The following is a 14,488-nucleotide window of genomic DNA, read 5'->3' as shown; positions in this document are numbered from 1 at the left end:
TGCTGTGCGGTGGACGAGAGAGGCTCATTTAGCAGAGAAACGGGAGCACTTAGCCTGGGAATGCTTCAAGTCATTAACGGAGTGCAATTATTAGTGGTTTTCTTTCCCCCTGGTAGCTGGTATCTCTTTGCAGGCAGGAGGAGGATGGGTCTTTCCATCAGGCTGGTGGGAAAAAAATCCGTCCTGGGGTTGGGAATCAGGTTGGCGCAACACCTTGGAGGCGGTTACGGGCAGATGCTGCCTCCCTCCACCCCGGCAGCATCCCTGCTCCCGTGCAGGCTAAAACCCCAAATAATAATATAAAAAAATCCCTTAAATCAACAGCTTTTTAGCTAAGCCAACACCTCTATGAGCCAGGGATGCTAGCCGACATCTCTGCTTGCGCGGAGCGAGAAGGGATTTGCACATCAAACGCGTCCTCTGCCCCAAACTGCTGCAGCCAAAACCTTGGGTAAGGGGGGAAAAAAAAAAAAATCCGTTTTCAGCCTGCTTTCCTCTCCTCTGCAAATAAACATCTCCTACTGACAGAGCCCAGGGGGTTTGTTAGGCTTCAGCCATTTAATATTGCTTTTAAAGTACTTGTGTTCGGCTCTCAGCCGCTTCACCTGGTTCTGCGCAGGGATGCTGGCGTTTTGTGTTTAGAAAATATAGATCTATATTTAGATAGGCAGACAGATACAGAGGAAGAGCTGTCCCCATCATTAAACCACCACATTCAATTTTTCCTTATTCGTATTCTTTGCTGAACCGCAGGGCTGGGCTGGCCAACCGCTCCCCGGGGACGCGACAGCTGAGCCCGGCAGGTTTGCAGCCCTAAAAGGAAAAAAAAAAAACCAAACGATAAACCTGCTAATCAGAGAAGAAGTCCTCCCGGTAAATGCCTTCCCAAGGCTGTGGCATGTGGGAAAGGGACGGGGACATGGCCAGAGGGACGAGGCGGGTGGCCCGGAGCTGAGTCCGGGCGGTGACAAAGAGGGAGCAAGGGGGAGGAAGACGCTGCACATCTCTGAGATGCGGGAGGAGGGAAGGGGGGATTTTTGTGCCTTTTGGGAGACGAAAGAAAAGGGGGAGAGAAATCTCCTTCTGTGAACAGGCCGAGAGAGCTGGGGGGTTCAGCTGGAGAACAGACGCTCCGGGGAGACCTTAGTGCGGCCTCTCAGTGCTTAAAACGGGATGATGAGAAAGATGGGGACAGACTTTTGAGCAGGGCCTGTTGTGACAGGACAAGGGTGATGGTTTAAACTAAAGGAGGGAGATTCAGGCCGGACATGAGGATGAATTGTTGGCCCTGAGGGTGGTGAGAGCCTGGCCCAGGTTGGCCAGAGAGGTGGTGGCTGAACCATCCCTGGAGACATCCCAGGCCAGGCTGGATCACAGGATCGTTTTGGCTGGAAGAAACCCTCCAGATCAAGTTCAACCTGCCCAGAAAAACCCATCCCCAGCCCCTTCAGGGAGCCCAGGGCTCATGTTCACCCCAATTCCCTCCCCCGGCAGCTCAAAGGTTTATTTCTCCATCCCAGCTCTGGCTGGGAGCAGCATCCCGCCCTGCATCCCCCCAGGATGCTTCATTTACACGATGACTCACAGGTTGTTAACGCTCCCAACGCCTGGGATGGAAAGCAGTGGTGCCACTGCCGAGAGCCAGGCTGGGGGGGACAGCCCAGCCTCCCGGTGCCCGAAATCCAGGGAGATGCTGCCAGTTCCCAATCAATGCTCCATTGTCAGCCCACGGCGGCACCGCGCCGGGGAGGGGCGGCGGGCTGTGAAAATACCTAAATAAGCAACAATCAGGAAAAAAAAGTGTTCTGGTGGGGACTGAGTCCCCTGGGGATATGGTGGTGTGTCCTTCGCTGCCAGCACGGCGCATCCTGCTCCCTGCTGTGGGGCCAGGCGTGACCTGGGGGGACAGAAAAGGGGTCAATATAATGAAATAATATGAAGAAATAAATAAAACAATAAATGAAAATAATAATTTAAAAAAATAATCAGTTTGGGAGCATTTTTCAAGGAAATGAGATGAACCGGCTGTATTTGTAAGGACCCTGGGTGGGAACAGGAGGCTCGGGGCAGGTTGGCACTGTCACCAGCTCGAGCCCGGCAATGTGACAGTCTCCATCATGTCCTGGGGACAGTGAGGACGTCACGGGGACACCGGTGGCATCATCCCCCAGGACACCGCTGAGCTCTGGGAATGGGGTCGGTGTCCGCAAAGTGCCCAACTGAGATTTTTCCCATCCAACCTCCCAACCGGGCTCCAACCCCGGCCGTCTCGCAGCACTTCCACCGCTGTGCAAATCCCCTGTCCTCAGAGACAGCCTCACTGCACACAATGCCGAGAAAAATAATGCTCGCTGCAAAAAAAAAAAAAAAAAAAAAAAAGAAAACCAAACAACAAACCTTCCTTCTCGCCATTCAGCCACGCGTAATGGCGAGGCAGAGAAGAATCTCATCTAATTTTAACTCCCCTGACGGATGGGCTTTGTTCTTTCCCAGCAGCTGCCCCGCAAGGTATGAAAACATCCAGATCTGTTGACGTGGGAAAACAAAAACTCACAAATCAGCCCATTTTCCTCTTCAAGGCCGATTTCCCTGGAGCTGTCAGCAGCGGGAGGGGAAGCGATGAGCCCGTGGGGCCGGGTGGGCGGCCTGGGCCCCCAGCTCGGCGGGTACCGGTGAGGTTGGCTGATGCTCGTGGAGCATCTGGTCCATTCACTCCTCTTCTCACAAGCTGCAAAATGTCTCAGACCTACAGAAAACAGGGTGACCCTCAAGATCACCGAGTCCAGCCATTAAGCCACCACTGTCACTGTCCCTAAGAACCTCCCTTCCTCGCAGGAGGGGTTGTATTTGCTACCAAGAGCAAAGCCATGGAAAAAAACCCTTTCTTGGCAGGGTGCGGATGAAAAATTCGGGAAACTTTCCAGGCAGCGTCTGATTTTGACTTCTGGTGAGGGGTTTATTCATTGGATGCCACCGTGGGGTTATTTTGGCTCCTCTTGAGCACCTGGTGATGGAGCACTCCATCAACAAAGAGCCCCACGAAACGCTTTTTTTGAGGAGTGGTGGAAAAGCAGATGAAGGGATGGAGAAAAAAGGAACATTACACACACGGTGTGTCCCTGCCCGTGGGTCCCATCCAGCATCAGTCCATGACAGGGCGATAGGAAGGGTCACGGACAATGCTGGGACTCGGATGCAGCGCCCATGGTGGCATTTCAGTCAGTCCCCGTCCCCACAGGAGCGACTGCAGATGCTCGGGGTGGTATTTGCTTTAAAAGCAAAACCCTGTGCAAATAAGACACCTGCTTGCATAGCGTCGGGAGGCAAGAAAGCAGCACACGAACCACGGTGCGAGGCAAGGAAAGTCTGTGCATCCAGTGCCGGGGCTGCTTGTCTTGCCAAAACAACCGCCAAACCAACTAAAAGTCATTGCATCCAGCTGCCCCAGCACCGCTTCTTCCAATTTTGGGCAAAAATTCGGTAAAAAAGGAAGTCAAGCACTGGGGAGAGGGAATAAGAAAAGCATAGTTTCAGCTCTATGCATCACAGGCCTGAATTGTCGCAGGCAGGACTCGAGATGGCTGCCAAACTGGAAATTATCTCAGTATATAAATATGTATATATATTTATGGGTTTGTATATTTATACTTACATACCTGGCAGAGCTGTCCTGGCTCCCACCTTGGCCCCACGGCCATCGGCGCAAGCCGCAGCCATCCCGGCATCGCCGGAGCCTTGGTTCAAATCCCTGTCCGCCAGGACCACGGCAAGGCAAGGTGAGCGGCACGTATGGAGGCTCAGTGTCCCCCGAGTGCCCCAAAATCTCTGGGGATAAACCATCTCCCCCTGTTTCCTCCTCTATGAACCTCCAGAGATTCCCATGGATTTTGATTGGAGTCCTGCCAGAGCAGATTCATGGCTCCTGCGTGTCATTTTTATGGCCGTTTTAATTAAAACCAATAAATTCCAGAGGGGAAGAGGGTCTTCCAGCAGTGGAATACACTTTGTCAAGTTTGCAGCCTCTGAGTAAATCAAAACGCTACCGTTAGCAGCCGTGGCTGTAAATCCCCACAGGTGGACCCAAACTCACCAGGCAGATGCGCACTGTGAATTTTCCTCCTCGACAGCCTCAGCATCACTCTCGCCACCCCGATGTGATTAAATTCCTGAGCTGGGGCTGCTTGGAGGGGGTGGGAGAGGCAGCATCACCCCGTTATCCGAGGAAAAAATACGAGCTAAGGCAATGCCACAGAGAACTTTGTAAGAGGAGCAATCCCCATGGGAGAGCAGGACTTAGGCCAAGATAAAGTGTCACCGATAGAATTTGGGGTGCAAAGGGAGCGGGGACCCCTCGATCCCAGCTGGGACTGACGAGCACTGGTGATGGGGGTCAGGATTTGCAAGAGCCATCACTTCCCTGCTGCCTGCACAGTCCGCAGGCTCTGCACACTGCAACGGGCGACGCTGTCCTCTCCAAAGTGACGTCCCTGCCTCAGTTTCCCCAGTTTTGGAAACGATATCCATGGCAGTCGCCCGGCTCGGCAGGTGGAGCAGCAAGAACCGAACGCAGGCAGATGAACAGCAAGGCTCTTTAAAGATTTTCCATTTGTTTTATGTATCCACTGGGTTTATTTTTAGCATTCCAGCAGAAAACAAAACAAAACAAAATGCTGGAGCTGAGCGGAGAGGACGTGTTTGCTGGAACCTGCCAAGATAATTAGTCCTTTGCAGATAACCCCTTGGAAAAGGGTCAGTGTGGGGTCTCTGGCCATGCCGGGAGCTAAGAAAAGGGATGAGCCCTCTTCCAAAGAGCTCCGCACTGACACTAAAACCCATTTTGCACTCCCCAAGCTGACGTTTCCCTCCCGCCGGGAGCGATTCAGCAGCCAGGCTGCATCAGAGCTGTGCACAGCGGAGACTCGCCACCTTCCCCTGGGCCTGGGAGGCTGTTTGCACCCCGGGAAGGTGTTTAAATCCGTGTCCCAGAGGACACACGCGTGTGGGACGTACCCTTCTGCCTCACCTGGGCTTTCGGTGCCTCCTTGCAAAACCAGAGATGGAAACACCCTCTCCAGCCCATGGAGGCTGTTGCAGCTCGTGAGGATGCAAAGGGCAGGACCCAGGGCAGATACTGCGTATTAAAGTCATCCCAGGCTCACAATTCCTGCCTGTTCCCACCCAGCCCACTCCATCCCATCCCACCCCATCCCACCAAAACCCTTGTTCTGTGACAGCGAAACTCAACCATACATCGTTGCTGCCTCCTCGGTCAGTGGCCCAGGAGCTGTTTAGCATCTCAACCATGGGATGAATGAAAAGCTGTTGATTCCCTCCTAGGCAGTTTGACGAGGCTCTCGATGAAATATCTGGATGTTTCGACACTGCAGGAGTTTGATGCTGCCAAAGTGCTACGCAGCCTGAAAACTCCATCTTCAGGGTTGAACCAGCTGCCGGCTTTTCCTCCACATCCCGCATCTGGGCTAAAAGCACCCAAAATTGCAGCAAACCATCCTCCCTGGCCGAGGCAGTGCTGTCCCAGGGAGCAACAATGAATGAACCCTCCCCAAAGCGAAAAGGTGATAGTGGCACCTGAAACCCAGGTCCCCACACTCCCACATCTGCTGGGTCTCCAGGAAAAACAAGACTCCTGCCTCTCTGCCTTGCAAACCCTGAAAAGGGGGACACCTGCTGGGGGGGGGGCAAGGAAGGCAGGGAGGAGGGCAGCTGGGAGCATCCCATAAACCCAGCTCTGCTGACGAGGGGGTGCTGAGGGGTCCGCGTTTGCACCCCCACCCTGCAGCATCCCCCTAAATCCCTCCCCCTGCAGCAGCATCACTCCTTATCCCCCCCAGCAGCCCTCCTGAGTCCCCCAGCATTGCTCTCCAAGTCCTTCTTCAACAACCCCCCCTGCTCCACCAAATCTTCCCCCCAGCCCCCACCCCACAGCATCCTTCCCGAATCCCCCTGTAACGTCCCCCCGAACCTCCTCAGCATCCCCCAAATCCATCCAGCACTCCCCAAACATCACACCCCCCAGCATATGGGGGGCGAGAATAAGGGGGAGAAGAGGAACAGGTCGGTGGGGGCATAGGAGAGAGCCCAGTTTTGCTTTGGGGACAAGGGGGCTGTTTGTCCCCCCTTCCTTCTTCCAGACAAAGAAAACCCGAAACAGCCATCGCACCCCCGTCAAGCCCGGGCCCCCCGGGATGCTCGGGGCCGCCCCCGCAGCCGCCGCCGGCTCAGAGGGATGGGGGGCAGGCAGGGAGGGGGGGCAGGCAGAGATGGGGGGGCAGGCGGGGGGGGGGCAGGCAAGGATGGGGGGGCAGGCAAGGAGGGGGGGGCAGGCAGGGAGGGGGGGGCAGGCAAGGATGGGGGGGCAGGCAGGGGGGGGGGGCAGGCAGGGGTGGGGGGGCAGGCAGGGGTGGGGGGGCAGGCGGGGAGGGGGGGCAGGCGGGGAGGGGGGGCAGGCGGGGGTGGGGGGGCAGGCAGGGGTGGGGGTCAGGCAGAGATGGGGGGCAGGCAGGGATGGGGGGGCAGGCAGGGAGGGGGGGGCAGGCAGGGAGGGGGGGGCAGGCAGGGGCGGGGGGGGCAGGCAGGGAGGGGGGGGCAGGCAGGGGCGGGGGGCAGGCAGGGGGGGGCAGGCAGGGATGGGGGGCAGGCAGGGGCGGGGGGGCAGGCAGGGGCGGGGGGCAGGCAAGGAGGGGGGGCAGGCAAGGAGGGGGGGCAGGCAGGGGTGGGGGGGCAGGCAGGGGTGGGGGGCAGGCGGGGAGGGGGGCAGGCGGGGAGGGGGGGCAGGCAGGGAGGGGGGGGCAGGCAGGGGTGGGGGGCAGGCAGAGATGGGGGGCAGGCAGGGATGGGGGGCAGGCAGGGGTGGGGGGCAGGCAAGGATGGGGGGCAGGCAGGGAGGGGGGGGCAGGCAAGGATGGGGGGCAGGCAGGGGTGGGGGGCAGGCAAGGATGGGGGGCAGGCAGGGATGGGGGGCAGGCAGGGAGGGGGGGCAGGCGGGGGGGGGGGCAGGCAGGGGTGGGGGGGCAGGCGGGGGGGGGGGGCAGGCAGGGACGCGGCGGGGCAGACCGGGTTGACCGGGACTGGGGCAGGGAAGGCAGGCAGGGATGGGGGGGGATGCAGGTGGGGAGCCGGGGGGTGGATGTCAGGCAGGGGCTGGGAAGGCCGGACCGAAGCGGGGGTGGGCGGGGATGGGGAGGTGACAGCGGTAAAGGGGAAGGTAGGGACCGGGGCGGGAGAAAGGCAGGAACGGAGGGACGGGGAGGCAGGCAGGGATGGGGGGAGGCGGACACCGGAGGGGGTGACAAGGACCCGTCGCGGGGAGAAAGGCAAGCGCGGAGCGGGGGGAGGAAGGGACAGAGAGGGGGCAGGGGGGAGGACAGCAGGCAGGGAGCTGCGGACGGGAGGTGGGAGCAGGCAGGGGAGGGGGCAGGCAGGCGGGCAGGGCCGCCCCCGGCCCCACGTGGCTCGGGGGACACGCCGGGTTTATAAAGCGTCCCCGGCCGCCGGGCGGGTGCGGGAGGCGGCGGCTCTTGCTGCGAGCGGGGCTCGAACCCGCGACCCTCGGATGAGCGCGGCCGCCACGGCGGGGCCGCGGCCGCCCACGGGCCATGGAGCTGCCCACGGAGCTGCCCACGGAGCTGCCCACGGCTGCCGGCACCGCCTGGGGCAATGGCAGCTCCTGGGCCCCCCTGCCCGGCCATGAGGCCAACGAGACGGGGCCACCGCGGGGCAAGAACGCCACGTCCATCCTCATCGCCATCGTCATCACTGCGCTCTACTCCATGGTGTGCGTGGTGGGGCTGCTGGGAAACGTCCTGGTCATGTACGGCATCGTCAGGTGAGAGCGGGGCGCCCCGGCAGCACCCCACACCGGCCTGGGTGTCGGGGAGGCTGCGAAAAGGGGGTGGGGGGGTGAAAGTGGAGCGTCCATGGGGTGAGTGTGCATCATGTATGAGACGGTAGCCAGAGCCAGTGTGCACCAGCGATGAGCGTGGACCAGGTGCAAGATGTGAGGTGGCAGCAGAAGTGAGCGTGACCCCGACCTGGGTGTGCACAAGGGGTGAGACAGCAGAAAAAGTGAGCGTGCACCAGGTGTGAGCGTGCACCGGGTGTGAGACAGCGGCATGAGCAAGTGTGCACTGGGACTGAGTGTGTCCCATGTGCAAGACAGCAGCAGGAGAGAGCGTGTGCATCAGGACAAAGCATGTGCCGTGTGTGAGAGAACAGCAGAAGTGAGTGCGCACCGGGTGTGAGCCAGCAGCAGGAGCAAGGGTGGGTGTGCGCCAGGCACTTGTGAGCACAGGTAGCACTGAGATGAGTGAACCCGACGGGTGCGACACGTGTGAACAGTGTGTGTGTGCGAGCACACACGTGTGTGGGGCACATCCAGATGCTGTGCAAGAGGAAAAAGCAAAGACTGTGTGTGCACGGAGCAGCACAAGAGCTGCATGGGAGCCAGTCGGGGGGGTAAGCTGGGGGACACACCGCAACCCCAACAGTCATGTGTTCCTCGGCCCCACTGGTCACACCACAGTTTCAGAGGGGTGACAAGTTGGGGGGATTTATTTCCCTATTTATTGCCGGCACACAAATGTCCCCGCTAAGTGCTGCCCTGTTCACAGGGATGCTCCTGAGTCCCCCCCACACCGACCCCCTAGCTGGGGGAGAGGGGCTGGAGGGCACCCATTGGTACCTACCCCGATCCATCACTGGCACCTGAGATGCTCAGAGTGCGAATCGCCCATCCCGGCACATTCCCGGCTCTGCCACGAGCTCCCGTTCGTGCCGTCAGCACCTCCCGCAGCCGCAGGCTCCTGCTTTTCTCTAACAAAGAGCTGGAGCCGCATCGCCCAGCCCCAGCTCGCACCATGACCGAGCTGTCCCTGGCCCCCCCAGCAGAGAGACCCACTTGCATCCCGGGGGACCCTGAGCCCCACTTTGGCTCTGTGCAGCCAGTGTGGGGGCAGAGGCACCTCTGCCGGGGGTTTCCCTGGGCAGGGAGGGGTGTGCTGGGTCTCTGCACCACAGGACACACACCAGGACCCCACTGCCCCCCTTTTCATTAAATGGGAGCACGGTGAGATGTTGCTATATCCATCCCAGCATTTCTGCCAGGGTGCAAAATTTCCTGCCTGTACCAACAGCCTCTTTGTCCGAGACGCCGGTTGATCCTTTCTGGGTAAAACGGGTTAATGTGGTCAAGGCTCAGTTAATATGGGACAAAAAAAGCCAAGTCCTGCAGACCACAGGACCTTCGCCAGAGCCCTCCGTGGCACCCAAACCCCGCTGGCAGTGGGGACACAGCCGTGGTCACTGTCACACCGCTGGCAGTGATGGGGCAGAGGCTTCGCCACCTCCAGCCCGGCAGGAGGGAGCCAAGGTCTCACTTTGTCCCTTCTCTACGCACCCCTTTCCAAGGGCTTATCCTTGGGGGGACGGCAGGATTCATGGAGTTAATCCCAATTCTCATCACCCCAGGAGTTGCTGTAACCCCAGCCAGGGCAAAAACCCCAGACCGTAACTTAATTTAGGCAAACCTCAAGACTCCTTATATTTAATCATTTCCATTCCTTCCCCCCCCCAGCGCTTTCAGCCCATTTCGATCGTTACAGGAGGTCAGTCCAGCCCAGCGCTGCCTGCGCATGAAATAAATGCGGTGACTCACCGAGGGGAAGGAAACCAGCCTGAAACGTGCCCACGAGCCGTGCGGGCTGCCCGGCACCCTGGCGCCCGGTCCCTGCTCTTTTGGGGAGCTCCGCTGTGTGTTTTCAACACCCCAGAGGGTGGGCGGATGGGTAGCGGGACAGGGGCGTCACTCACTGACCCTACCCGACACCGGACGGGAATTTTTTCATTGACTCGAGGCAGCGTTAAAAAAATCAGCCCTGGACTGAAGAAGCAAATTAAGGTAATTGTTGGGGAGACATAACGCCACGTACGGTGTCACGGTGAAGGATGAGGGTTATTAGACCCCCCTCCAGCTGGATCTGCTCTTGAGAGGAGGGAAGGCGTTATAGAGAAGACGTTAACGTACAAACAGCATCCTCCCCATTTAACTCACTCAGTAACCCGACGTTACCCAGGCTTCAGGACGCCCGGCTCTACAGCACCCACAGAGCCCATCCCCGTGGTTTCTAACCCCCATCTTCCCACCTACCAGCTGATGCTGGAATTAAACACATCTCCCGAGGAATGAATAATTACTGTCCTCCGAGGCCATGGACGGGGGGGCTGCGGACAGGCACAGAGCCCAGCACAGAGTCCTTTACGTGGCTGAGCACACCCTGGGGTTCAGCGGCACAGTTGCTCCATGTCAGCAGCGCTTAGGTTGGGACTAGTTAGGCTCCACTGGGGGAAACCTGTGTCCATGCGCGATGAGGCTGTGAGATGGGATCTGCTCGGGTTCAGACCTGGCTGATGAGGAGCTGCTGGCCTTTGCCTGGTGGCCCTGGGGACGCCTGGTGTCACCTCCCGATTCCCTCGCAGCCCGTGGAGCAGGGCTGGAGCACATCCTGTGGGGTGCGGGGACCTCGGCGTCCCTGGGGACACAGTGCTGAGGATGCTGCAGATTCCGTGCGTGCCAAGGAGCAGGTACATGCAGGACACTGCTCCACGTCCCCGGCTGAGCTCCCCAAACAGGCACTGGCACCCCAGAGTGCCCAGCACAGCCCAAACCCAAATCGCCCCTTGCCTGGAGCAGCCACAACCCATTCGCACCCCTGGAGGGAGCTCAGCATCCCCCAGCACCCTCCGACAGCCCCAACGGCGACCAGCGTTGCGATTACTGCTGCATTGTCAGGCACTTTTCAAAACCCCCCTGGCAGCAATTTGCAGCTGCGAGCTCTGGTGTGCGAGCGCCCACGTCACCGCTGAGCCCGTCGGCCCTCGCCGGCTCCTGCACAGCCTGCAAGGGCACCCCGGGGCCAGGCACAGGATTTGTTATGCCAGGTTCTTTAAGGCGGTGGCTTTTAGCAGCTCCAGGACTTTTGCAAGAGGTTTTCTTTTATTTACTTATTTTCTGAGAGGTTTGGAGAGCGAAGGGCTCCTGGGAGTCCATCCCCTCCAGCCTCATTTCTCTCTCAGCACCTTCCAGATTGTTTCGTTCAAGTACATAACTTCCCAGTCAAGGCGCTCGCTTAATTGCGCTGGGTTTGGCAGCCTGGGGAGCTCCATCAGCAGAAGTGGCCGGTTCGTTTTGCTGCAGGGGACAAACCTCGTTTCTGGAGCACTGGCTTCATTTGCAGCTCTGGGAGGGTCACCAGGATGGACCCCCCGCTGGGTCTGACCCTGAACTTGGTCCTGGAGGGGGCTGAATCCTGAACCAAAACCCCAACCCAAAGCCTCCTAATTTAACTCCGGGGACTAAGTTGTCATCTCCATCATCCCAGTCATCTCCATCATCCCAGTCATCTCCATCATCCCAGTCGCCCCCATCGCTGCTTTGCCCTCACCAGCACAGCCCCATCCTGCCCAGGGCGGGGGTTACAGCCCCGTGTCCCCCCCCATCCCACGGCCTTGGGCACATCTGGCGGAGGCTGGGGAAGCGCTTACCCAGCACGGCCGAGCACACCTGGCAGAGCACTGCACGAATAACTGATTTTTTCCATTTTACTTAAAAAAAGCAGAGATCAAAGAAGTGTGAGTCTACCTGAAATTGTTATTTTTTAATCTAGGTGAGCCAAAACCTGATAATAACACAAATTCTCAGCTTTTTTGTTTAACCTGGAATGAAAATTTTCTAAGAGATGCATTGGCAAAAAGAGCTTGGAAAATAACACTGAACAGAATTGAAAAGGGCTTTTCAAAGGAAAGACATTTTTTATGCTGTATTTAGAATTAAAAAAAAAAAAAGTTCAACTCAACTCTTTCCACCCTTGGGCAAGGGGCTGCCGTTTGCAGTCAAGGCCAACGAGAAGGGAACGCCCTGGGCAGCCTGTTCCAATGCCCAACAACCCTTTCCAGGAGGAAATTGTTCCCAATATCCAGTCTAAACCTCTCCTGGTGCAACTTGAAGGCTGGGCATGATCACCTGTAATGGTTCCCTTCTCTGCCAAACCCCAGGTACACCAAGATGAAGACAGCCACCAACATCTACATCTTCAACCTGGCCCTGGCAGACGCGTTGGCCACCAGCACGTTGCCCTTCCAGAGTGCCAAGTACCTGATGGAGACCTGGCCCTTCGGGGAGCTGCTCTGCAAAGTTGTGCTCTCCATCGACTACTACAACATGTTCACCAGTATCTTCACCCTCACCATGATGAGTGTGGACCGCTATGTTGCCGTCTGCCACCCGGTGAAGGCCTTGGACTTTCGCACGCCGGCCAAGGCCAAGATCATCAATGTGTGTATCTGGGTGCTCTCCTCTCTCATTGGGGTGCCCATCATGGCCATGGCGGTCACCAAGTCAAAAGGCAAGTGGCTTTTGTGGAAAGGTCCCCTCCTGTCCCATCTGTTCATCCCGGGGGTGACCTGGCAAACCCAAACCATCTGGTCCTGGAGTAGGTTTGAGCTCAGTTGCGCCAGGGGAGGCTGAGGTTGGATTTAGGAACAATTTCTTCCCCAAAGGGCTGTGGGGCATTGGAACAGGCTGCCCAGGGCAGTGCTGGAGTCACCATCCCTGGAGGGGTTGGACAGACGGACATGAGGTTCTCAGGACATGGGGCAGTGCCAGGGCTGGGGGAACGGTTGGACTCGATGATCCCGAGGGGCTTTTCCAACCAAAATGATTCTATGGTCCCTCCATGGGACTACAAGCATCCCCTGCCATGGAAAAATCATCACAGTGTTGTTTTCCACCTTGGCTGCAGTGGTTGGAAACTGTTTCAGAACTTGTCCTCCCCCTTCCCCACCTCCAGTCCAACCAGTGCGTCTCCCCAGCTCCTGGGGTGCAAATCGGGTGCCTAAACCCACTCCTAATGACAAAGTCCCCAGCTGGCCCACACTGAGATCTGCAGCTCCTGTGGGAGGACACCAGCCCTTGGCTGCTGGGAAAGCTCTGGGCATCTTGGGGAAGTGGACAGGTTTCAGTGGAAGGTGACATGGGGACATGTCCACCATGGGGACAGTGTGGGGATGGCCCAGGTGGCTTTGCAGGGAACGAGTCCTTGGGTCACTCCACCCACGACATCCCCTTGTCACCCCAGGGGCAGGGGGCTGGTGGCACAACTGGGGAATCTCAGCAAAGTGCTGGCAGGTGGCCGTGCCTCTCCTTGTGTTTTTAACAAGGAGGGACATGTCCAGCCATGATGAAGCAGAAGCAGGTGACGTTCTCAGCAGACACTCCGCCTCTCCCTCTTTGATCTCTCCCGCAGATGGGAAGGTGCTGTGCATGCTCCAGTTTCCTGATCCTCCCATATACTGGGACACCGTCACCAAGATCTGTGTCTTCATCTTCGCCTTCGTGGTCCCCATCTTGGTCATCACCATCTGCTACGGGCTGATGATCCTTCGCCTGAAGAGCGTCCGGCTCCTCTCGGGCTCCAAGGAGAAAGATCGCAACCTGCGCCGCATCACGCGCATGGTGCTGGTGGTGGTGGCAGCCTTCATCATCTGTTGGACACCCATCCACATCTTCGTCATCGTCTGGACACTGGTGGACATAGATAAGAAGAACCCCTACGTGGTGGCCAGCCTCCATTTCTGCATCGCCCTGGGTTACACCAACAGCAGCCTCAACCCCGTCCTTTACGCTTTCCTGGATGAAAACTTCAAGAGGTGTTTCCGAGAGTTCTGCCTGCCCTTCCGAGCCCGCGTGGACCAAAACAGCTTCTCCCGCGCCAGAAACGCCACGCGGGAGCACGTCTCCACCTGCACCCCTTCCGAAACTCGCAACAAGCCGGCATGACTAGACGTGGGCAGCCTCCAGCGGGGCTGCCGGCGCCGTGGAGGGGACGACCTGCCCTCGGAAGTCACCCAGGTCACCACCACGGAGCTCTAGCAGAGCGGTGGCCGGGGCGCTGCTCGATAACACCGCTGGCTTGCTGTTCAGACTGCGAGCGAGGGACTGCAAAGAGGTTTCTTTTTACATCCTGGAGAAGCAGGGATGGGAGAATCGGGACTCACCAAGCAACGTAGGGACCAAAACCAGGGGAGGCTGAGGTTGGATCTGGGGAACAATTTCTTCCCCAAAGGGCTGTGGGGCATTGGAACAGGCTGCCCAGGGCAGTGCTGGAGTCACCATCCCTGGAGGGTTGGACAGACGGACATGAGGTTCTCAGGACATGGGGCAGCGCCAGGGCTGGGGAACGGTTGGACTCCATGATCTTGAGGTTCCTCTTCCAACCGAAATGATTCTACGAAAACAAAAGGCAAAGTGAGCAGAGCTGCTCAGCTGCTGGTCCCGCTGTGGCTGGGGACAGCCCCAAACACCCAGCAAGGGCTGTCACCTCCAACGTGTGGCTATCGGCAAAGCCGGATCACGCGGGGACACCACGATGCAACGACCACGTGCTGTTCCTCCTGTATGGGCCAAGGTGGAAAC

General features: G+C 58.4%; 1 protein-coding gene across 2 annotated transcripts; it reads left to right on the top strand.

The window, feature by feature from the left end:
* Positions 1-7,616: 7,616 nt before the first annotated feature.
* On the top strand, positions 7,617-13,852 carry OPRD1 (opioid receptor delta 1). Of its 2 annotated transcripts, none has more exons than XM_065650561.1 (3): positions 7,617-7,846; positions 12,070-12,419; positions 13,320-13,852. In XM_065650561.1, exons 1-3 carry the CDS (start codon positions 7,617-7,619, stop codon positions 13,850-13,852), a joined length of 1,113 nt encoding a protein of 370 aa, XP_065506633.1. The 2 variants fall into 2 exon arrangements, with proteins under 2 accessions (XP_065506633.1, XP_065506634.1); XM_065650562.1 differs by having other exon boundaries at positions 7,800-7,831.
* The last annotated feature ends 636 nt before the right edge of the window (positions 13,853-14,488 follow it).

Source organism: Caloenas nicobarica, chromosome 23 (genome assembly GCF_036013445.1).
Source record: "Caloenas nicobarica isolate bCalNic1 chromosome 23, bCalNic1.hap1, whole genome shotgun sequence".
NCBI classification, from domain to species: Eukaryota; Metazoa; Chordata; class Aves; order Columbiformes; family Columbidae; genus Caloenas; species Caloenas nicobarica.
Note: the sequence above shows the minus strand (reverse complement) of the source record. Positions and strands in the feature narration are given on the sequence as shown.